Source organism: Cyclopterus lumpus, chromosome 1, assembly GCF_009769545.1.
Source record: "Cyclopterus lumpus isolate fCycLum1 chromosome 1, fCycLum1.pri, whole genome shotgun sequence".
Lineage (NCBI taxonomy): Eukaryota > Metazoa > Chordata > Actinopteri > Perciformes > Cyclopteridae > Cyclopterus > Cyclopterus lumpus.
Genome location: NC_046966.1, coordinates 26,586,337 through 26,611,402, shown reverse-complemented (window position 1 = coordinate 26,611,402; position 25,066 = coordinate 26,586,337). Strand labels below are relative to the sequence as shown.

The following is a 25,066-nucleotide window of genomic DNA, read 5'->3' as shown; positions in this document are numbered from 1 at the left end:
TTGGACTCGCCACTCCAGGAACGTGGCCACAGGGTGTAGACGGTTCCTGGGTCACTCTAAGTCCCCCTCCTTGTTCCTTCACAGCTTTGCACCTGCAGCTTCCTCCTAGAATGAAACAAGACTGCTCATTAGTGACAGTTCAGCCTAGCTCACATCACTGAGCGCTGCATCAGAGGAAGCTTCACGTCACAACGTCTCGTTTGAGTTTGATGCCGTGATTCTTTCTTCCTGGTCATACCTTCCAGCCTCTGCTCTCCGTTCCGCTTCATGCTGGTTTCCTTGGAGAGCGCCGATAAATTCTAGTGCTGGTTGGTTGGGATGGTTGGGTTGGTTGAGATGGTTGGGATGGATGGTTGGGTTGGTTGGGATGGTTGGTTGGGTTGGTTGAGATGGTTGGGATGGATGGTTGGGTTGGTTGGGATGGTTGGGTTGGTTGAGATGGTTGGGATGGATGGTTGGGTTGGTTGCGTTGGTTGGGATGGATGGTTGGGTTGGTTGGGATGGTTGGTTGGGTTGCGTTGGTTGGTTGGGATGGTTGGTTGGGATGGATGGTTGGTTGGGTTGGTTGGTTGGGTTGGTTGGGATGGATGGTTGGGTTGGTTGCGTTGGTTGGGATGGATGGTTGGGTTGGTTGCGTTGGTTGGGATGGATGGTTGGGTTGATTGGGATGGTTGGTTGGGTTGGTTGGTTGGGTTGGTTGCTTGGGATGGATGGTTGGTTGGTTGGGTTGGTTGGGTTGGTTGGTTGGGATGGATGGTTGGTTGGTTGGTTGGGTTGGTTGGGTTAGTTGGTTGGGATGGTTGGTTGGGATGGTTGGGTTGGTTGCGTTGGTTGGGATGGATGGTTGGGTTGGTTGCGTTGCGTTGGGATGGATGGATGTTTGGTTGGGTTGGTTGGTTGGGTTGGTTGGTTGGGATGGATGGTTGGTTGGTTGGGTTGGTTGGGATGGATGGTTGGGTTGGTTGGGATGGTTGGTTGGGTTGGTTGGTTGGGTTGGTTGGTTGGGATGGATGGTTGGTTGGTTGGGTTGGTTGGTTGGGATGGATGGTTGGTTGGTTGGTTGGGTTGGTTGGGTTAGTTGGTTGGGATGGTTGGTTGGGATGGTTGGGTTGGTTGCGTTGGTTGGGATGGATGGTTGGGTTGGTTGCGTTGGGATGGATGGATGTTTGGTTGGGTTGGTTGGTTGGGTTGGTTGGTTGGGATGGATGGTTGGTTGGTTGGTTGGTTGGGTTGGTTGGGATGGTGGGTTGGGTTGGTTGGGATGGTTGGTTGGGATGGTTGGTTGGGATGGTTGGGATGGTTGGTTGGGATGGATGGTTGGGATGGTTGATTGGGATGGTTGGTTGGGATGGTTGGTTGGGATGGTTGGTTGGGATGGTTGGTTGGGTTGGTTGGTTGGTTGGGTTGGTTGGGTTGGTTGGGAAGGTTGGTTGGGATGGGTTGGTTGGGATGGATGGTTTAGACCTGTATCATTAGCCGTTAGCTGCCGGTTCAACCATCGCCATGTTAAGAGCCGTGTGGAGACAACCAAGTAGCTGCAAACGGATCCCCAATGCAGGTTGGAATGCCCCAAAGATCCCAGAAGTCAGTCCTCACCAACCAGGGCTCCATGTTGTCTATCTCTGAGCTCCATGTCTATTCTGAGGAAGATGCAATAAACCCTGACAAACGCTGGTGGAACTCCTTTATTGGTGTAAACAAAGTCCTCCTAGTGATTGTTTTAATGTTCAGGATGTGAATGCTCCTTGTAGCCATCAGGTCAATACAAACATATACACATATATATACGCACATATATTGATATATCCGGGGCCAGGCTCAGCTGGGCACCCTGAGGTGTTCCCAGTTCAGAGACCAGACATATAATGGTGTTCTGGGTCCACCCTGAGGCCTCCGACGAGCTGGACTCCCGGAGAACCTGGAGCTGCACCGAATCACTCGGGCGCAGTGACCTATGACCTTTGTTTGACTGGCTATACTATGACATGTATTTATCTTTTTTAACATGCTATACAATTACTTTTATTTTCATGACATATAATATAACATACTATGATATTCATGAAATCGTTTGAAAGACTGGTGTTGACCCACCTGAAGGCTATCACCGGCCCCCTGCAGGCCCCCCCTGCTGGACCTCCTGCAGTCCAACACAGGTAAAGAAGACCACCATAGTCCAACACAGGTAAAGAGGACCACCATAGTCCAACACTGGTAAAGAAGACCACCATAGTCCGACACAGGTAAAGAAGACCACCATAGTCCAATACAGGTAAAGAAGACCACCATAGTCCTCCACAGATAAAAAAGACCACCATAGTCCACCACAGGTAAAGAAGACCACCATAGTCCACCACAGGTAAAGAAGATCACCATAATCCAACACAGGTAAAGAAGACCACCATAGTGCAACACAGGTAAAGAAGACCACCATAGTCCTCCACAGGTAAAAAAGACCACCATAGTCCACCACAGGTAAAGAAGACCACCATAGTCCAACACAGGTAAAGCAGACCACCATAGTCCACCACAGGTAAATATCACCATAGTCCACCACAGGTAAAGAAGACCACCATAGTCCAACACTGGTAAAGCAGACCACTATAGTCGCCACAGGTAAATATCACCATAGTCCACCACAGGTAAAGAAGACCACCATAGTCCACCGCAGGTAAAGATCACCATAGTCCAACACATGTAAAGAAGACCACCATAGTCCAACACAGGTAAAGAAGACCACCATAGTCCACCACAGGTAAAGAAGACCACCATAGTCCACCACAGGTAAAGAAGACCACCATAGTCCAACACAGGTAAAGATCACCATAGTCCAACACTGGTAAAGAAGACCACCATAGTGCACCACAGGTAAAGAAGACCACCATAGTCCACCACAGGTAAAGAAGACCACCATAGTCCACCACAGGTAAAGAAGACCACCATAGTCCACCACAGGTAAAGAAGTAGCAGAAACTAATCACTTGTTTACATTAGTTGAAAAGCAGCTTATTCCTAAAATAAAAACCCAGTTTTAACCTCAACTTGTTCACCAGCTCCTGCACATGTGGCTTAAGAGTGAGGGAGTCATCAATCAAAATACCCAGATATTTATAAGAGTGAACCACCTCTATTTCACTTCCTTCAAGTGTGACCACCAAAGGGATATTCTGTGGCCACTCCGACAGTTTGAAAACAACATAAGTTTTGTCTTATCTGTATTTAAAACAAGTTTCAGTTGAAATAGTATTTTGAACAACAATAAAAGCTTTTTGCAAGAGAGTTGACGCACAGCAATATATCACAGTGTCATCAGCATACAAGTGACATCTTTTGTTTTGGATATGTTTAATTGAAGATAGAACTAGGGTCAGGGGCCCAGGTGGCTATGATATAGGAAAGCATCGGGACACGATGGAACTGGTACACCCACAGGGCTGGAGTCCTGATACGATGTGAGGTATGTGTACAGATTGTAAAGCCCTCTGAGGAGAATTTGTAATTTGAGATTTTGGACTGTACAAAATAAACTGAATTCAATTGAACAACCCCAGGTGGATGCTGGTCTTGTACTCCTACATATAACCACAGGTGCCCACAGCATTACCCAATTAATAAACAAAAGACTAAGTATATCTAGACAACAACAACAACAAAGAATTAAACAAAAACTAAAAACTATCAACAAAAAAAACTATCCTAATATTTCAAAAGATCAAACCTAAATAAACAAACTAGAATAATTAAACAATACTACTTGTGAATGAAATAACTAAATAGGAGTCCCTAACATAAACTTATACTACATAAACAAGTGAACCCGAGGCTACAAACACTTTTGGCTCACTCACTTTAAAAACTGCCTTCATAAATTACAAGAGAGCAAAGCTGAAGGTCCAACATAACAATGTGGGCTACATAGATAACTGGCAGACTTTCTGGGGAAAGCCTGATCTGATGAGTCCAGACGGCATTCATCCCACTTGGGATGGACCGCGTCTCATTTCTGTGAACATGGCGAAGTTGATTAACGGACTTAATCCATGACCCAGAGTTCAGACCAGGAAGCAGAAGCAGCGTTGTAGTCTTCCACCCTTCTCTGCACTTCCATTGGAGCAGTTACCCACCCTTAACCTTAACTCTATAGAGACTGTGTCTGTCCCACGGCCACTTAAATTAATTAAATCAAAAGTAACCAGAAGAGGAGTCATACAAAATAACCTCATAAAGGTTAACATCACTACTGCCACAGTGCAACAAAAGAGAATTAAATGTGGACTCCTAAATATTAGATCTCTGTCATCTAAAGCTGTATTAGTAAATGATTTAATATCAGACAATCACATTGATTTATTGTGTCTTACTGAAACCTGGCTGAGTCATGAAGAATATGTCAGCCTAAATGAATCAACTCCTCCAAGTCATATTAATACTCACATTCCTCGAGGCACCGAACGAGGAGGTGGAGTAGCAGCCATCTTTGACTCAAGCCTATTAATGAATCCTAAACCTAAACTAAACTACAACTCATTTGAAAGCCTTGTTCTTAGTCTTTCACATCCAACCTGGAAAACATTACAGCCAATTCTATTTGTTATACTGTACCGGCCACCAGGTCCATATTCAGAATTTATATCTGAATTTTCTGAGTGTTTATCAAGTTTAGTCCTTAAAACTGATAAAGTTATTATTGTAGGAGATTTTAATATTCATGTGGATATTGACAATGATTGCCTTAGTACTGCATTTATCTCATTGTTGGACTCGATTGGCTTCTGTCAGAGAGTACAGAAACCCACTCACTGCTTTGGCCACACCCTCCACCTTGTTCTTACATATGGCATTGACATTGAGCATTTGGAGGTCTTCCCACAGAACCCTCTTCTGTCAGACCATTACCTCATAACTTTTGAGTTTATACTCCCGGAGTGTACACCGTTAGTCAAAAGTTTCTACACCAGATGTCTAACTGACAGTGCTGTAGCTACATTTAAAGAAGCGATTCCTTCTGCATTTGATTCAATACCATGTCTCAATGTGACGGAGGACTCCTGTGCTAACTTTAGTCCGTCCCAGATTGATCATATTGTTGATAGTGCTACAGGCTCACTGAGAATGACACTAGACTCGATAGCCCCACTGAAGAAAAAGACAGTGAGGCAAAGGAGGTTTGCTCCCTGGTAGAACCCTCAGACCCACGACCTAAAGCAAACTTCACGAAAGCTTTAAAGCATATGGCGTTCCACCAATCTGGAAGAATCACGCTTAGTTTGGAGAGATAGTCTTAAAACATATAAAAAGGCTCTCCGTAATGCCAGAGCAGCCTATTACTCATCAGTAATAGAGAAAAATAAGAACAACCCCAGGGTTCTCTTTAGCACTGTAGCCAGGCTGACAGAGAGTCACAGCTCTGTGGAGCCGTGTATTCCTATAGACCTCAGTAGTAATGACTTCATGAACTTCTTCAATGAAAAGATTTGAACTATTAGAGGCAAGATTGATGCTCTCTTGCCCTTAACTACTACCGATCTGTCATCAAGAGGAGTGGCCTTGGAAACGGCTGTATGCCCTGGTGTATATTTGGATAGCTTTTCTCCCATTAACCTAGACCAATTGTCCTCAAGGGTTTCTACTTCTAAACCGTCTACCTGTCTCTTAGACCCCATCCCAACGAGGCTGCTTAAAGACGTGTTGCCTTTAATTGGCACCTCTCTGCTGGATATTGTTAATGTGTCATTGCTAACAGGCCATGTACCACATTCCTTCAAAGTAGCTGTAATTAAACCTCTCCTGAAGAAGACCACTCTTAATCCAGAGGTGTTGGCTAACTACAGACCGATCTCTAACCTTCCCTTCCTCTCTAAGATCCTTGAGAAAGTAGTCGCAAATCAGTTGTGCGACTTCCTACATCAGAATAGTTTATTTGAGGAGTTTCAGTCAGGATTTAGAAAACACCACAGCACAGAGACAGCACTGGTGAAAATTACAAATGACCTCCTAATTGCATCAGATAAAGGACTCATCTCCGTACTGGTATTATTAGACCTTAGTGCTGCGTTCGACACCATTGACCATGACATCCTATTACAGAGACTGGATCAGTCGATTGGCATTTCAGGTACGACACTAAGTTGGTTTAAATCCTATTTATCAGATCGATCTCAATTTGTATTTGTAAACGATGAAGCCTCAATGACCACCAATGTTAATCACGGAGTTCCACAAGGTTCTGTGCTTGGACCAATTTTATTTACCTTATATATGCTTCCTTTGGGCAATATTATCAGGAAACACTGCATAAACTTTCATTGCTATGCAGACGATACTCAATTATATCTATGGATCAAACCAGAGGAGACCAACCAGCTCGCTAAAATTCAAGAATGTCTTAAAGACATAAAAACATGGATGACCTGCAACTTCCTGATGTTAAACTCAGACAAAACTGAAGTTATTTTACTGGCCCTGAACACCTCAGAGATCAATGATCTGGTGATGTGGTTTCTGTAGATGGCATTGCCCTGGCATCCAACACCACTGTAAAGAATCTCTAGTTATCTTTGACCCAGACTTGTCCTTTAACGCCACGTTAAGCAAATCTCAAGGATTGCATTTTTTCATCTACGTAACATTTCAAAAATCAGGCAAATCTTGTCTCAAAAAGATGCAGAAAAGCTGGTTCACGCGTTTGTTACTTCCAGACTAGATTACTGCAACTCCTTATTATCAGGCTGCCCTAATAAGTCTCTTAAGTCCCTCCAGTTGATCCAGAATGCTGCAGCTCGTGTACTTACAAAAACTAAGAAAAGAGATCACATGACTCCTGTATTAGCTGCTCTGCACTGGCTCCCTGTAAAATCAAGAATCACATTTAAAATTCTTCTCCTCACCTACAAAGCCTTGATTGGTGATGCACCATCATATCTTAAGGAGCTTGTAGTACCATATTGCCCCACTAGAGAGCTGCTCACTAAATGTGGGGCTACTTGTGGTTCCTAGAGTCCTAAAAAGTAGGATGGGAGCCAGAGCCTTCAGTTATCAAGCTCCTCTTTTATGGAACCAGCTTCCACTTTCAGTCCTGGAGGCAGACACAGTCACCTCATTTAAGAATAGACTTAAGACTTTCCTCTTTAATAGTCCTTATAGTTAGGGCTGAATCAGGTTTGCCCTGGTCCAGCCCCTTGATATGCTGCTATAGGCTTATAGGCTGCTGGGGGATGTTTTAGGATACACTGAGCACCTCTCTCCTCTTCTCTCTCTCCTTATGGATACATTTACATCTCTCCATTGCACCTTATTAACTCTGCTTCCTCCCCGGAGTCGTTGTGACTTCACGTCTCAGAGGGTCCATTGGACCTGGAGGTGTCTGATGCCTGGTGAGCCGGCCTCCCACCTTGGCCCTACTGATGCCCCGCCCCCTCCTCTCTACCTCCTTCTGTTTCATGGATTGGAGTTCCATTCATACATTGTCATATTCATCCATCCATCCATCCATCCATTTTCAATACCGCTTATCCTCATTAGGGTCGCGGGGGCGCTGGAGCCTATCCCAGCTGACATAGGGCGAAGGCAGGGGACACCCTGGACAGGCCGCCAGTCCATCGAGGGCACATGTAGGGACATACAACCATTCACTCTCACATTCACACCTATGGGCAATTTAGAGATCAATTAACCTGCAGCATGTCTTTGGACTGTGGGAGGAAGCCGGAGAGCCCGGAGAGAACCCACGCTGCCACGGGGAGAACATGCAAACTCCACACAGAAGGACCGCTCCGACCGGGAATTGAACCCGCGGCCCTCTTGCTGTGAGGCGACAGTGCTAGCCACTACACCACCGTGCAGCTGTCATATTCATGTAATGTGTTTATGTAACTTTGTAAATGCTGTTCATTCTGTACACATGACATCTATTCATCTGTCCATCCGGGGAGAGGGATCCTCCTCTGTTGCTCTACTGAAGGTTTCTTCCCTTTTTTCCCTGTGAAAGGTTATTTTTGGGGAGTTTTTCCTGATTCGATGTGAGGTCCTGGGACAGGGATGTCGTATGTGTACAGATTGTAAAGCCCTCTGAGGCAAATTTGTAATTTGTGATATTGGGCTATACAAAATAAACTGAATTGAATTGAATTGAATAACTTTTGGCTCCCATGTGAATAAACTAGGACCCAGGAAAGTGGTAGTGTCGGTTCTGGTGCCCCCTGTGGACTAAAGTGGTAGTGTCGGTTCTGGTGCCCCCTGTGGACTAAAGTGGTAGTGTCGGTTCTGGTGCCCCCTATGGACTAAAGTGGTAGTGTTGGTTCTGGTGCCCCCTGTGGACTAAAGTGGTAGTGTCGGTTCTGGTGCCCCCTATGGACTAAAGTGGTAGTGTTGGTTCTGGTGCCCCCTGTGGACTAAAGTGGTAGTGTCGGTTCTGGTGCCCCCTATGGACTAAAGTGGTAGTGTTGGTTCTGGTGCCCCCTGTGGACTAAAGTGGTAGTGTCGGTTCTGGTGCCCCCTATGGACTAAAGTGGTAGTGTTGGTTCTGGTGCCCCCTGTGGACTAAAGTGGTAGTGTCGGTTCTGGTGCCCCCTATGGACTAAAGTGGTAGTGTTGGTTCTGGTGCCCCCTGTGGACTAAAGTGGTAGTGTCGGTTCTGGTGCCCCCTGTGGACTAAAGTGGTAGTGTCGGTTCTGGTGCCCCCTATGGACTAAAGTGGTAGTGTTGGTTCTGGTGCCCCCTGTGGACTAAAGTGGTAGTGTTGGTTCTGGCGCCCCCTGTGGACTAAAGTGGTAGTGTTGGTTCTGGTGCCCCCTGTGGACTAAAGTGGTAGTGTTGGTTCTGGTGCCCCCTGTGGACTAAAGTGGTAGTGTTGGTTCTGGTGCCCCCTATGGACTAAAGTGGTAGTGTTGGTTCTGGTGCCCCCTGTGGACTAAAGTGGTAGTGTTGGTTCTGACGCCCCCTGTGGACTAAAGTGGTAGTGTTGGTTCTGGTGCCCCCTGTGGACTAAAGTGGTAGTGTTGGTTCTGATGCCCCCTGTGGACTAAAGTGGTAGTGTTGGTTCTGGTGCCCCCTGTGGACTAAAGTGGTAGTGTTGGTTCTGATGCCCCCTGTGGACTAAAGTGGTAGTGTTGGTTCTGGTGCCCCCTGTGGACTAAAGTGGTAGTGTTGGTTCTGGTGCCCCCTGTGGACTAACGTGGTAGTGTTGGTTCTGGTTCCCCCTGTGGACTAACGTGGTAGTGTTGGTTCTGGTTCCCCCTGTGGACTAACGTGGTAGTGTTGGTTCTGGTTCCCCTTGTGGACTAACGTGGTAGTGTTGGTTCTGGTTCCCCCTGTGGACTAACGTGGTAGTGTTGGTTCTGGTTCCCCCTGTGGACTGACTGAAGTGACACTATTGGGTCTGTGTGACCTCACGAGTGACATCAAAGAGCGTCGTCCAGAGTTTATAAATAGAACCCGTTGCTCCCTCAATGTCAATGTGTTACAATGCATCAACTGGTTCCCAGCACAGTTGTCCCTGACAACCTCCTGGTTCCCAGAGGGCCAGAACCGGAAGAGCCAATGGAGGTGATCTACGACTCGGACTCCGACTACCTCATGGATTGGGATGATGCTGACACCCCCCTCCCCCCCTCCCCTCCACCACCGTCATCACCCCCCCCCCCCCCCCCCCCCCCTCCTAGTGACCATAAAGTAAAAGGTTTGGTATCTGTTCAATGAAATGCCAAGCCGTCGATCACTCTCCAAAATGAAATGAAAATCAATTCAGAAACACATTGTTCCTAATTCTCCAACATTCTCTGAAGTCTCTTCTGAAATGTTTTCTAACGCACAGAAAAAGATCTCCGCCTTAAAATGTAACCTTCCTTCTCGTGCGCCTGGATTTTGCATACATACCTGACCACCAGAGGGCTCCACTCTATTCCACTGTGGCTATAGAGTGCTCATGTATTTATTTACTTACATTTGCAGTGTTCGTGTAGTGCTTTTGTTTATTTTATGATATCACGATACCTCGTAGAATCATGGCTATGAATGTGAAACATAATTGTTAATGATACAAATATTCTTGTATTTATTATTATTATAGTTAGTCAAAAGTTTCTACACCAGATGTCTAACTGACAGTGCTGTAGCTACATTTAAAGAAGCGATTCCTTCTGCATTTGATTCAATACCACGTCTCAATGTGATGCAGGACTCCAACCAGTAGTAGTAGTAATAGTAGCTCTGTGGAGCCGTGTATTCCTATAGACCTCAGTTATAGTTAGGGCTGAATCAGGTTTGCCCTGGTCCAGCCCCTTGATATGCTGCTATAGGCTTATAGGCTGCTGGGGGATGTTTTAGGATACACTGAGCACCTCTCTCCTCTTCTCTCTCTCCTTATGGATGAATTTACATCTCTCCATTGCACCTTATTAACTCTGCTTCCTCCTCTGAGTCTTCGTGTTGCAGTTTTTTGCACTCGTTGGCATCATTTCTCAGCACTGCTGGATCTGACCTGACGCTTTAAAACACCAAAGTTACTCAACAACTAAACATACAAACTAAATGACTAACTAACTAGCTAACTAACTATAACTCACTCACTAACTAACCAACAGACTAAAATACTAACTAACTGATTAGCTAACAAACTAAGATACTAACAGACTAGCCCACTAACTAACCAACAGACTAACTAACTACCTAACTAACTAGCTAACTAACACACTAACTAACTCATTAGCTAACAAACTAAGATACTAACAGACTAACTACCTAGCTAACTAACATACTAACTAACAGACTAACATACTAACTGAATAACTAGCTGACTAACAGATGGAGGCAGCAGCTGGTCACCAACTAGTCCTGAGAGGTTAAACCAGTGGTTTAGTGAATGGAGGCTGATGTCTCTGAAGAGATAACAGCTTCAGTTCCAGAGGTGAAGATATTATAAATATATTGTTCACTTAAACTGATATCGATTCTTGTAGGAGTCTAAAATACATCCTCAGCAGAACATGCCTTTGCTCCTTGTACTGTAGTAATAAAACACAGAAGTACCTCATTCTACTGTAGTAGTAATACACAGAAGTACCTCCTTCTACTGTAGTAGTAATACACAGAAGTACCTCCTTCTACTGTAGTAGTAATACACAGAAGTACCTCCTTCTACTGTAGTAGTAATACACAGAAGTACCTCCTTCTACTGTAGTAGTAATACACACAAGTACCTCACACACCAGACTCATAAACACCGTACTGTCCCTTTAATGTGATCAGGAACTTCCCCAACTTGGAACCAGAACCCATCCCGAAAACTGCAGGTACTTCGAAATGTGTCATCATCATCATCGTCATCATCATCGTCATCATCATCATCATCATCATCATCATCATCAATACACCATTAGCTCAGTTTTAATTGATCTGATGATCATACCTTTACTCTGTGGTATTATTTTGAGACCACACACAGTAAATACCTGTTTCTTCTCTTGGATTATGGCTATTTTTCATTCTGCAATCTAAATGTGCTTCGATCCACCGACTGACAGCTGTTGGTGGAATTAAACCCTTCTGAGACCAGAAGGCGTATAAAACATGTTCTCCTTGAGGAGGAGCTGAGAGACAATGTTTTGGAGTTTGTACTTCAAATAAAGTACTGAGACTTTTTAAAAGTACCTCTTTCTTGTGCAGTTGACTTAACCTTTTACAAAACACCCCCCTGCACACTCTGGGTGGTGAGTTTAGGTAAAGAAAGGTGTGCTCTTAACATTTTCATTTTCAAACATTTTGTAGTAAATCCGATGGCACACACATGGCTGAAGGCTAATCTGGGTGACATTTTCAGTGTGATTCTTGTGTTTTCTTGCATGGCGTCTTCTCTCACTTAGAAATGACTGCCTTCTTAGTGACGCTTGCCCTCCGGCCTGCTCCTCCTCCTGCCGTGCCTCCTCCATGCCAAAGATGGCCGGGGATGGTGAAGGCGTCCACACTCATGCCCATGGTTTTGGAGGGTATGGCACTAAACTGCTTCCTGTCTGAACTGTATTTGAAGATGGACTCCACCTGGGCGGAGCCAATCGTCCGCGGCCCCACGCCAGCCAATCGCACAAGCTCCTGGGAGTCGGCGTTTATGGTGTAAACGCCCCTGAACTGGCAGCTGGAATCACGGAAGAGGATGAGGAAGTGGTTGGCAGGACTCTTCTCCATCTCCTGAGGTCGAAGGAAGAGAACGAAGAGAAGGAAGAGAGAAGGAACAGAAGGAAGGAAGAAAAGGAAGAAGGGACAGAAGGAAGGAAGGAAAGGAAGAAGGAACAGAAGGAACCAAAGGAATAAGGAACAGAAGGAAGGAAGGAAAGGAAGAAGGAACAGAAGGAACAAAAGGAATAAGGAACAGAAGTAAGGAAGAAAAGGAAGAAGGAACAGAAGGAACAAAAGGAACAAAAGGATTAAGGAACAGAAGTAAGGAAGAAAAGAAAGAAGGAAGAGAAGGAACAGAAGGAACAAAAGGAACAGAAGGAACAAAAGGAATAAGGAACAGAAGTTAGGAAGAAAAGGAAGAAGGAAGAGAAGAAAGAAGAACCAGAAGGAAGGAATAAGGAACGGGAAGAAGGAACAGAAGGAACAAAAGGAATAAGGAACAGAAGGAAGGAAGAAAAGGAAGAAGGAACAGAAGGAACAAAAGGAACAAAAGGAATAAGGAACAGAAGTAAGGAAGAAAAGGAAGAAGGAAGAGAAGAAAGAAGGAACAGAAGGAACAGAAGGAACAAAAGGAATAAGGAACAGAAGTAAGGAAGAAAAGGAAGAAGGAAGAGAAGAAAGAAGAACCAGAAGGAAGGAATAAGGAACAGGAAGAAGGAACAGAAGGAACAAAAGGAATAAGGAACAGAAGGAAGGAAGGAAAGGAAGAAGGAACAGAAGGAACAAAAGGAACAAAAGGAACAAAAGGAATAAGGAACAGAAGTAAGGAAGGAAAGGAAGAAGGAAGAGAAGAAAGAAGAACCAGAAGGAAGGAATAAGGAACAGGAAGAAGGAACAGAAGGAACAAAAGGAATAAGGAACAGAAGGAAGGAAGGAAAGGAATAAGGAACAGAAGGAAGGAAGAAAAGGAAGAAGGAACAGAAGGAACAAAAGGAATAAGGAACAGAAGGAAGGACGGAAAGGAAGAAGGAACAGAAGGAACAAAAGGAATAAGGAACAGAAGGATGGAAGGAAAGGAAGAAGGAACAGAAGGAACAAAAGGAACAAAAGGATTAAGGAACAGAAGTAAGGAAGAAAAGAAAGAAGGAAGAGAAGAAAGAAGAACCAGAAGGAAGGAATAAGGAACAGGAAGAAGGAACAGAAGGAACAAAAGGAATAAGGAACAGAAGGAAGGAAGGAAAGGAAGAAGGAACAAAAGGAATAAGGAACAGAAGGAAGGAAGGAAAGGAAGAAGGAACAGAAGGAACAAAAGGAACAAAAGGAATAAGGAACAGAAGTAAGGAAGAAAAGAAAGAAGGAAGAGAAGAAAGAAGGAACAAAAGGAACAGAAGGAACAAAAGGAATAAGGAACAGAAGTAAGGAAGAAAAGGAAGAAGGAAGAGAAGGAACAGAAGGAACAGAAGGAACAAAAGGAACAGAAGGAACAAAAGGAATAAGGAACAGAAGTTAGGAAGAAAAGGAAGAAGGAACAGAAGGAACAGAAGGAACAAAAGGAATAAGGAACAGAAGTTAGGAAGAAAAGGAAGAAGGAAGAGAAGGAACAAAAGGAATAAGGAACAGAAGTAAGGAAGGAAAGGAAGAAGGAACAGAAGGAACAAAAGGAATAAGGAACAGAAGTTAGGAAGAAAATTAAGAAGGAAGAGAAGAAAGAAGGAACAGAAGGAAGGAATAAGGAACAGGAAGAAGGAAGAAGGAACAGAAGGAAGGAAGAAAAGGAACAGAAGGAATAAGGAAGAAAAGGAACAGAAGCAAGGAAGAGAAGAAAGAAGGAACAGAAGGAAGGAAGAAAAGGAAGAAGGAACAGAAGAAACAAGGAAGAAAAGGAAGAAGGAACAGAAGGAAGAAGATGAAGAAGGAACAGAAAGAAGGAAGAAGGAACAGAAGGAAGAAGGAAGAAAAGGAAGAAGGAACAGAAAGAAGGAAGAAGGAACAGAAGGAAGAAGGAAGAAAAGGAAGAAGGAACAGAAGGAAGAAGGAAGAAAAGGAAGAAGGAACAGAAAGAAGAAGGAACAGAAAGAATAAGGAAGAAAAGGAAGAAGGAAGAAAAGGAAGAAGGAACAGAAGGAAGAAGGAACAGAAGGAATAAGGAAGAAAAGGAAGAAGGAAGAAAAGGAAGAAGGAACAGAAGGAAGAAGGAACAGAAGGAAGAAGGAAGAAAAGGAAGAAAAGGAAGAAGGAACAGAAGGAAGAAGGAAGAAAAGGAAGAAAAGGAAGAAGGAACAGAAGGAAGATGGAAGAAAATGAAGAAGGAACAGAAGGAAGAAGGAAGAAAAGGAAGAAAAGGAAGAAAAGGAAGAAGGAACAGAAGGAAGAAGGAACAGAAGGAAGAAAAGGAAGAAGGAACAGAAGGAAGAAGGAAGAAAAGGAAGAAGGAACAGAAGGAAGAAGGAAGAAAAGGAAGAGAAGGAAGAAAAGGAAGAAGGAACAGAAGGAAGAAGGAAGAAAATGAAGAAGGAACAGAAGGAAGAAGGAACAGAAGGAAGAAGGAACAGAAGGAAGAAAAGGAAGAAAAGGAAGAAAATGAAGAAGGAACAGAAGGAAGAAGGAACAGAAGGAAGAAGGAACAGAAGGAAGAAGGAAGAAAAGGAAGAAGGAACAGAAGGAAGAAGGAAGAAAAGGAACAGAAGGAATAAGGAAGAAAAGGAACAGAAGGAACAGAAGCAAGGAAGAGAAGAAAGAAGGAACAGAAGGAAGGAAGAAAAGGAAGAAGGAACAGAAGAAACAAGGAAGAAAAGGAAGAAGGAACAGAAGGAAGAAGATGAAGAAGGAACAGAAAGAAGGAAGAAGGAACAGAAGGAAGAAGGAAGAAAAGGAAGAAGGAACAGAAAGAAGGAAGAAGGAACAGAAGGAAGAAGGAAGAAAAGGAAGAAGGAACAGAAGGAAGAAGGAAGAAAAGGAAGAAGGAACAGAAAGAAGAAGGAACAGAAAGAATAAGGAAGAAAAGGAAGAAGGAAGAAAAGGAAGAAGGAACAGAAGGAAGAAGGAACAGAAGGAATAAGGAAGAAAAGGAAGAAGGAAGAAAAGGAAGAAGGAACAGAAGGAAGAAGGAACAGAAGGAAGAAGGAAGAAAAGGAAGAAAAGGAAGAAGGAACAGAAGGAAGAAGGAAGAAAAGGAAGAAAAGGAAGAAGGAACAGAAGGAAGATGGAAGAAAATGAAGAAGGAACAGAAGGAAGAAGGAAGAAAAGGAAGAAAAGGAAGAAAAGGAAGAAGGAACAGAAGGAAGAAGGAACAGAAGGAAGAAAAGGAAGAAGGAACAGAAGGAAGAAGGAAGAAAAGGAAGAAGGAACAGAAGGAAGAAGGAAGAAAAGGAAGAGAAGGAAGAAAAGGAAGAAGGAACAGAAGGAAGAAGGAAGAAAATGAAGAAGGAACAGAAGGAAGAAGGAACAGAAGGAAGAAGGAACAGAAGGAAGAAAAGGAAGAAAAGGAAGAAAATGAAGAAGGAACAGAAGGAAGAAGGAACAGAAGGAAGAAGGAAGAAAAGGAAGAAGGAACAGAAGGAAGAAAGGGAAGAAGGAACAGAAGGAAGAAGGAAGAAAAGGAAGAAGGAACAGAAGGAAGAAGGAACAGAAGGAAGAAGGAACAGAAGGAAGAAAAGGAAGAAGGAACAGAAGGAAGAAGGAAGAAAAGGAAGAAAATGAAGAAGGAACAGAAGGAAGAAGGAAGAAAAGGAAGAAAATGAAGAAGGAACAGAAGGAAGAAGGAACAGAAGGAAGAAGGAAGAAAAGGAAGAAGGAACAGAAGGAAGAAGGAACAGAAGGAAGAAGGAAGAAAAGGAAGAAGGAACAGAAGGAAGAAGGAACAGAAGGAAGAAAAGGAAGAAGGAACAGAAGGAAGAAGGAACAGAAGGAAGAAGGAAGAAAAGGAAGAAGGAACAGAAGGAAGAAAAGGAAGAAGGAACAGAAGGAACAGAAGGAAGAAGGAACAGAAGGAAGAAGGAACAGAAGGAAGAAGGAAGAAAAGGAAGAAGGAACAGAAGGAAGAAGGAACAGAAGGAAGAAGGAACAGAAGGAAGAAGGAACGGAAGGAAGAAGGAAGAAAAGGAAGAAGGAACAGAAGGAAGAAGGAACAGAAGGAACAGAAGGAAGAAGGAACAGAAGGAAGAAAAGGAAGAAGGAACAGAAGGAAGAAGGAACAGAAGGAAGAAGGAAGAAAAGGAAGAAGGAACAGAAGGAAGAAGGAACAGAAGGAACAGAAGGAAGAAGGAACAGAAGGAAGAAAAGGAAGAAGGAACAGAAGGAAGAAGGAACAGAAGGAAGAAGGAAGAAAAGGAAGAAGGAACAGAAGGAAGAAGGAACAGAAGGAAGAAGGAACAGAAGGAAGAAGGAACAGAAGGAAGAAGGAACAGAAGGAAGAAAGGGAAGAAGGAACAGAAGGAAGAAGGAACAGAAGGAAGAAGGATGAAAAGGAACAGAAGGAAGAAGGAACAGAAGGAATAAGGAACAGAAGGAAGAAGGAACAGAAGGAAGAAAGGGAAGAAGGAACAGAAGGAAGAAGGAACAGAAGGAAGAAGGAACAGAAGGAAGAAGGAAGAAAAGGAAGAAGGAACAGAAGGAAGAAAGGGAAGAAGGAACAGAAGGAAGAAGGAACAGAAGGAAGAAGGAAGAAAAGGAACAGAAGGAAGAAGGAACAGAAGGAAGAAGGAAGAAAAAGAAGAAGGAACAGAAGAACAGAAGGAAGAAGGAAGAAAAGGAAGAAGGAACAGAAGGAAGAAGGAACAGAAGGAAGAAGAAAGAAGGAAGAAGGAACGGAAGGAGAAGAAGAAAGGAAGAAGGAACAGAAGGAAGAAGGAACAGAAGGAAGAAGGAAGAAGGAAGAAGGAAGAAAAGGAAGAAGGAAGAAAAGGAAGAGGGCAAAGAATCATATTGGCTGTTTTGTTCACTTCTGTTTCTCTGATCTTCAAACCAGCATACATTCATGTAAGTCCTGTACTCAAGTACTATTTTGAGGTACTCATACTTGAGTATTTCCATTTAAAGGGCGAGCGTGTAGGATCTGGCACCATCTAGTGGTGAGGTTCTAGTTTGCAACCAACTGAAACCTCTGTGTTTGGGCTGCTGTAGAAACATGGCGGACACAAACGTTTAATGCTGAGCTGGCGAACGCAGTTGTGATCCATGAAAACAAAGTTGACAGGAAAAGCATGACAGACGATGGTGAGCCGGTGAATTAAAGCCAGATTGAGAGAGGCATCATTATGTGTCTAATAATTTAATTTAACTCTGTATCTCACCTTACTTATAGATGCACTTCATCACACCAGCTGTGATCTTTGTGCTCATGAGACATAACTACTTGTAACAACTCAAATAGGAGGTTTCGTCCTTTTTTTTCTCCCTGTGAAAGTCTTTTTGGGGAGTTTGTCCTTTTCGAGAGAGGATGCTGCATGCTGAGAGTATGAAGCCTTCTACATTAGGCTGTACAAATACATTCCATTGAATTGACCCTCTAATCAAATGCGGCTCAATATTTCACGAGCAGCTGATGCAATGATCCTCATCAGTTGTAAAATTAAGGTCAAACAGCATTAAAGAATTTCAGATCAGAATGTTCATAGTTTTAAATAATAATTTCTATCACTGTGCATATATCACCAAGCATGAGCTACAATTATTTATGAATTTGGCTCAAAGTAACAGAATGATTCATCTACCTCAACGATCTTGTTCTTCTGGGTCTCGTTGACCTTCCCAGCGAGGCAGCAGCGAGACAGAGCGTTGTGGATGATGAACTTGTTGGACTTAGAGCTTGGTTCTTTGAAGAGTTTTGGACCTGCAAATACAAACACAGATACACTTGTTTATGCTAACCTGCTGGGACAATGTTTGGCAATGCACATCCGTAGTGTTGTACCTGTGTATTCTGGGGCGGGCGAGGTTCCATTGGAACCAGTCTCTGAGTCTGGATCTCCGTTCTGAGTTGCCAGTTTACTTGGTGTCGCACATCCCGAAGGTGAACTAGGACGGCTGTTGGAGAAATGCAGTCAATGAACCAAAAGGCCGTCCCATCCTGTTATGCTAACGTTAGCCCATCGCTGTGTTAGCATGGCCTTTATGTTAACATGTGTACAGTTACTGGTCATGTGTCTATGGTCAGCATGCAGCATTGTTTAAATCTATAAAAAACACCATACTAACCACTAAAATGCTAATTTAATATATATATTAAATTATCGCATTAGTACTTTGGTGATTCATTTATCCTGCTATGATCCTCGGCGCTGCATAACTGGAAATATGTACATGTTGGTAATGATTACAAAAAGTCTGGGGATCGGCAAAATCATTTGGATGCAGCAACGAGGGACGATGGATTTCTGGATCAAATTTCTTACCAATCCGTCCAATAGTTGGCGAGATATTTCCCTCTGGAAGAAATGACTGGGCTAAAGAGACAATCATTACGGCCTCCTCCCCATCCATCTACCACTCAAACCTGTATAGATGAGAGCACCTGTTGGGTTTCTTAAGGAGGTCATCACATCTCTTTCCTGGCTCATCCGTTGCTGTCAGGTTGAGGGAGGAGTTAGAGTAGACTTTGGTCAACTTGGAGCCTGAAGAAACATAAATATTAAAAGAGTTTTGAAATCATCCGAAACACTTAATTTGTTCATAACTTCTCATCAAAGACGTTACCAGCTGTGCTCTTGGCTGGACTCAGAGACAGCTGGGTTTCCTCCCTCGTCATGCTGCGAGGACGTGAGCGGGTTTTCTTGGCGGAAGATCGTCCTTGATTAGTTAATTTCTGCCGAAGCACTTTGTCCAAGTCCTCCATGATCCTGAGTTGATGCCGCCGTGCATACTCCACTCGCGTGAAATTTCCCCGCCGGCCTGGTGTAGCAGGAGGTGTGGGGGAAGGTGAGGTCATTCCTGCAGGAGGTGTATTGAAGGGAGATGCTGGTCTGAAACCAAGAGGAATAGGTTACATTTACGTGGATGCATCTCAGCGTTGGACTATGTTCTGGCAAATTGCCGGCTCCTGTTGCCAGATTCAGCTGCTCTATAGGGTTCTAAAGGTTCTGCAGCGAGTCCTCTAGCAGGTTCCACCGCAGATTCTGTGCTCAGTGCATGTGTTTGCTACCTGTTTTCCCTTTCTTGCTCATTCCACTGTCTCCTCTTCTTCAACTCCTCAGCTCTCTTCTGCTGTTTTTCCAACAGCAAAGCTCTACGCTGGGCCATCTCCTCTTCACTATGCACCTCCCCCTACAACCACACATACACAAGATCACATACTAAACTGTCATGACAGAATTAAAGTGCACAGATGCAAACCTTCGCTTCCATTTTGTTTTTCCAAGCAGCACTCACCTGAAAGAAGAAGCCAATTCCTCCTCTAGCACCGGGCTCGTTCTGCTCTCCACTCGGTTCCTGAGGTTCTGTCTGTCTCGTCTGTTCTCGTTCGGTTTGTTGTTCTGGCAAATTGACGGCTCTTGTTGCCAGATCCAGCTGCTCTATACGGTCTAAAGGTTCTGCATCGAGTCCTGTAACAGGTTCCACCGCAGATTCTGTGTGGTCGCTCATGGAATCAGAGGAAAACTCCTGCCCTTCATCAGTTGGTACATCACTGCCCTCTGGCCCTCCAAGAGAACACAGTGAGGCCTCAATCAGGCTGCAGTGCTTCCCTCTACCTCCACCTCTCCCGTCTTCACCTCCTGTGCTGAACGCAGCAGAAAGAGACAAAGTCTCGCTCCCAAAGGAGCACTCGGAAGGAGCGCCAGAGCTGCTCCCACCAGCAGCCGTCGGACGGTCTTGTCCGGGCTGTGGGAAAACCGGCAGCCCTCCTACGGCTTCCATGTCCTCCAGCTCCAAGCTGAACTGAGTTGGCGTCTCGCTCGACGCTGAGTCCGAGGTGTTCCCATCAGGCTGGGGCTGCTGGGTAGCCTGAGGATTCTCTTGAGGAGTCCGTAGCCCACTGATCCGAAAAGAGGAGGAAGTCTGAACCTGACACTTGCTAGGTGACACGCGGCGTAAGTGGGGGAGAGTGTCCACGTTGTGGGTCGGTGCCAAGGCGCGGTTGAGTGGGGGGAACTTGAGTTCGGAAGGCCGTGGGTGAGGCGGATGCTGGGCACGCGGGTGGTGGTTGGGGCTGCGGGGAGTGGAGGAGGAGTGGATCTTTGTGCGGGGAGTCGGGCAGGAAGAGGAAATGATAGTCTTTGGTGAGGTTGAAGAAGAATGAAGGAGCGAACGTCGTGACGGGGAGGAGGCCGCAGGGCCACTGGGACCAGGGATCACCAGAGCTTTACTCCTCGTAGAAGTCTTGGTCGGGGTTCTCGGTGGGGTCTTTGTTGGGGTGTGAGGAGGCGTTTTGGCAGCACTTCTAGGGGTTGATTTAGGAGTGGTTTGGGGTGTATTTATGGGTCTTTGATTACTCATGAGCTGCTGTTGCTGTTCTGTAAGTTTCTGCATGTCGTTTTGAAGTGACTGCAGAGCGTCACTCAGTTTCTGAACCACTTCATTGTACTCCACAAAGACGGCTTCACCTCCTTTCTCTTTTTCTGCCCCTTTCTTACTTTCGATAGAGAAAGTGACCTGCTTCTCTAACCGACGGGCAATAGGAACAGATGGCTTTTCTTTCTCTTTCTCTCCATCCTTTTCTTTCTCCTCCTCCTGTTTTAGTTGCTCCTCCATGCAAGTGAGACGTTCCTCCAGGCTGAGAGTATCTCCCTCTGCTCCCTCCCCTCCTCCCTCTCCTTGCTCTCTTTTCAGTTGAAGGAAAGCAGTTTTTCCGAGCCTCTGTCTGTGCTTGGCGAAGATGGCTTCAATGCGTCTTTTTTGGGCTTCAATGCTTTTGCGTTTTTCCTCCAGACGAGCCCCCAACTCGGATGACTTCGAGCCCAGTTCAGGGCCTCTGGGCCCGGGGCTGTCCTGGTGGCCAGGTGCCCCTGCTGGGGTGGAGGGAGTCTGTGGAGTTCCTGGCGTTGTCGGAGTCGGAGCAGAGGCCGACTCCTCCCCGGGAGCAGCGGGATGTCTCCTTCTGCTGTCTCGTCGCTCAGCAAAGGTCGTCATCCGTGGACTGTTGCTGGTGCTGTTTTTTCCCTGGTGACCGTTACTGGGACGCATATTACCGGGTGCGTTTCTCGGGCTATCGTCCGACGCTTCGGAGGAGTCAACACTGCCATCTCGTAGGACGGAGTCGTCGTCACGCGACATATCGGCAGTGTGTCCCGATCTCGCCCTCCTCGCTCCCCTTCCTTGCCTTTCAGTGTCACCTACCTCCCCACCGATCGGCCGGTGGAGGAGTCCAGGGCGGCAGGGAGCCGAACTACTGAGCTGGGGTTTGTCCTCCTCGGGGCAGTGGAGGAAGAAACCAGCAGGGGCTCCTTCCGGACGTAACCTGGGCTCTGGCCTTCCTCCCGACACTCCTCTTCCACCTTTCTCTGCTATCCTTCCCTTCCTCCGATCTTTGCTGCCCGGAGTGTGAACCACCTGTAGCGCCTCCTCGATGGTTGGCAGCTCTCCCAGTGGCGTTGTGTGAGCGTACGGACCCCAGGAAGAGCGCTGCGACGGAGCAGAGGCGCTGACCAGGTGGCTGAGGTCCTCGTGACAAGTCATGCCAGCCGATATCACAGAGGAAGTCATTGCAGGGATGCCGGCGGTGAGGCTGTCAGTGCTGACGGAGCGAAAGACAGAATCTATTGGGTTTCCCATGACAATGTCAACATCACTGTCCAGCCCAAATGGGATGCTGAAAGTCACTGCTGACAGAGGGCGACTGCAGAGAGGTGGATGGCGATGGAAGGATGGACATATGGATGGGTTGTGCCAACAAGGATGGAAAAGCAGAGACAACGGAAGCAAAACAAAGAAGATTAAAAAAAATTAAAATGAATGCAACAAGACATTTACTATAGAAATCACGTGACGCTTCGAAGTATTATTACCTGATCTGTTTCTTTGTCCAACTCTTGTTTTCTGGAAAGGCAAAAGAAGAACAAATTTATAAAGTCAAAAAGTCTATTAAAGATATTCTTTTGATTGAATAACAACATTGTGTTTCTTACCTGGTGACACTGGGGAGCAGATGGGCACAAAGGGTTGTTTGAAGATGAAGGATGGAGAACCACTGAAGCAGAAAAAGCACAGAAAGAAAATAAAAAAATTTACATTTCACAACACACAACAATAAAAAGCTTTGACTCTAAGCCTGAACCCGGTCCTGTTTCTCTACATTTCTCTGGTTTATTTCCGCCGGTGTTTAGCTTCAGATCGTCACTCCTGATATTGCTCCCCGAGGTTTGTACCTGTTGCTGTTCCCGTTGACAGGACTCGTACAGTCGAGCAATCCCGAGACATCTGAAAGACACAGAAGCAGTTTCAGAGGTGACCGTCAGTGAGCCTTCATTGTTCTGGACTTGTGCTCCTTGACAGACCTGTGAGGTCGATGGGTTGGACCGGCTGAACGAAATCCGGCTTCTTCACCTCAAACCACTCCAGCAGCTCGGCTACGAAGCTCATGATGTTCAGCTGAGGAAAAGGGCATGCCACCATGGAGGAGATTATGAAGGCCTCGCTGACTTCTTTTACACAGTAAATATGAAAGAGCAAAGGGATGGTGCGTTGAAAGACTAACTATGCCCGGGCTGGAATCCGTCTTTCACTGCAAAACCTTTGAATCCACTCCACCTGGTTTGTGTGGCTTCGGGACATGAAACAGCACCTTCTGTATTTAAAAAGGTAATTTACAAATAAGGTGAGCAGGGGAACTAACGATTAGCCAACCGACGCCAGGGGCGGGACGAATGCCATTGACAAGCTGTTGTCAGCTGTGGGTCGTGACGACGTCTCTCGTTTTGGCTGTTGCCATCTTTGTTGTTTTGCAACCAGTAAACAGGAAGTGGCCATATTAGGACTGAAGAGGAGTGACATGGAGATGCCGTATATGTCTCTGGTGTCGACCTGTCCTTGTAGCCCCGCCCTAAAGCATCCCCTGCTTTATGGTCTGTTTGACTCTAAATAGACTTCTATACAACCAGAGGAGTCGCCCCCTGGTGGTCAGGAGAGAGAATGCAGCTTTAACACATGAAGCATAGACTTCTATACAACCAGAGGAGTCGCCCCCTGGTGGTCAGGAGAGAGAATGCAGCTTTAACACATGAAGCATAGACTTCTATACAACCAGAGGAGTCGCCCCCTGGTGGTCAGGAGAGAGAATGCAGCTTTAACACATGAAGCATAGACTCCTATACAACCAGAGGAGTCTCCCCCTGGTGGTCAGGAGAGAGAATGCAGCTTTAACACATGAAGCATAGACTTCTATACAACCAGAGGAGTCGCCTCCTGGTGGTCAGGAGAGAGAATGCAGCTTTAACACATGAAGCATAGACTTCTATACAACCAGAGGAGTCGCCCCCTGGTGGTCAGGTGTCACGGCTCTTCTTTACTCGTCCTCATCTGTGTTCGTAACCGTGAAGTTAAGCACCAACATATTGTGACTCTTCAACCCTGACTTGTAATTTAAACATGTTCAATGGCCTCTCTTTGAATAATAGTTTTGAGTTTGAAATGACCCCCTTCGTTAATAATTACATTTTACATACACATGTCTTCTCAATATCGCCGATCCGACCCTCGGCGATATCAGGAACAGCCGAGTTGTTTCTAGTGCATCCAATAAACTTGTTTTAACCCTCCTTTTCCATCCCTTCTTTCATGCTCCTCACTCTGATGCTGCGTTCACACCCAAAGCGAAGCAAATACAAAGTCAACGCACGCGATTGGACGCATAAATATATATATATTTGTTTGTGTCCTCACGTGCAGCACCGGCGGTGCGTAGAGCAGGTCCTCCACAGCCAGGGGGCAGCACCTCTCCAGACGGCTCTCACAGAAGACCCTGACCAGCTGCAGGTTGTAGAGGCTGTCAGCCACCGACATGGTGTCCTTCAGGCACACATCTGGAGGGGGAAATATGCACTTCATATCACTGTTGCTGCTCTAGAAACAATATCTATAGTTACATGTAATTATATTCTGAATATATTTTTGGGGTTTTGTATTCTGTCAATGTTTTTAAAAGCAGTTATTAAGTCATGAAGAAGAGCAGAGTGTTGATCAGAGTAGTTTCTGCTGATAGATGACTCACTACCTGAAGGCCAACATTGTTTGTTGCACTCTGCAACCTCTAACAGACTGTCCCTTTAAGACTCAATCTCACACGCTGTCCCTTTAAGACTCAATCTCAAACACTGTCCCTCTAAGACTCAATCTCACACGCTGTCCCTTTAAGACTCAATCTCACACGCTGTCCCTTTAAGACTCAATCTCACACACTGTCCCTTTAAGACTCAATCTCACACACTGACCCTCTAAGAATCAATCTCACACGCTGTCCCTTTAAGAATCAATCTCACACGCTGTCCCTTTAAGACTCAATCTCACACGCTGTCCCTTTAAGACTCAATCTCACACGCTGTCCCTCTAAGACTCAATCTCACACGCTGTCCCTTTAAGACTCAATCTCACACACTGTCCCTCTAAGACTCAATCTCACACGCTGTCCCTTTAAGAATCAATCCCACACACTGTCCCTCTAAGACTCAATCTCACACACTGTCCCTTTAAGACTCAATCTCACACACTGACCCTCTAAGAATCAATCTCACACGCTGTCCCTTTAAGACTCAATCTCACACGCTGTCCCTTTAAGACTCAATCTCACACACTGTCCCTCTAAGACTCAATCTCACACGCTGTCCCTTTAAGAATCAATCCCACACACTGTCCCTCTAAGACTCAATCCCACACACTGTCCCTCTAAGACTCAATCTCACACGCTGTCCCTTTAAGAATCAATCCCACACACTGTCCCTTTAAGAATCAATCCCACACACTGTCCCTTTGAGACTCAATCAAACACACTGTCCCTTTAAGACTCAATCTCACACACTGTCCCTCTAAGACT

General features: G+C 45.2%; 1 protein-coding gene across 1 annotated transcript in view; it reads right to left on the bottom strand.

Moving 5' to 3' along the window:
• Positions 1–11,309: 11,309 nt before the first annotated feature.
• Positions 11,310–25,066, bottom strand: part of LOC117733427 (calmodulin-regulated spectrin-associated protein 3-like) — a 27,634-nt gene continuing 13,877 nt past the window's right edge. The window contains exons 8-19 of the mRNA XM_034537066.1: positions 23,920–24,059; positions 22,536–22,629; positions 22,407–22,458; positions 22,167–22,228; positions 22,047–22,077; positions 19,474–21,877; positions 19,247–19,368; positions 18,802–19,067; positions 18,620–18,719; positions 18,020–18,132; positions 17,820–17,938; positions 11,310–12,180 (exon numbers count right to left, since the gene is read on the bottom strand). Coding sequence (XP_034392957.1) covers positions 11,851–12,180; positions 17,820–17,938; positions 18,020–18,132; positions 18,620–18,719; positions 18,802–19,067; positions 19,247–19,368; positions 19,474–21,877; positions 22,047–22,077; positions 22,167–22,228; positions 22,407–22,458; positions 22,536–22,629; positions 23,920–24,059 — 3,833 coding nt within the window. The 3' untranslated portion in view covers positions 11,310–11,850. The remainder of the gene's footprint in view (positions 12,181–17,819; positions 17,939–18,019; positions 18,133–18,619; positions 18,720–18,801; positions 19,068–19,246; positions 19,369–19,473; positions 21,878–22,046; positions 22,078–22,166; positions 22,229–22,406; positions 22,459–22,535; positions 22,630–23,919; positions 24,060–25,066) is intronic.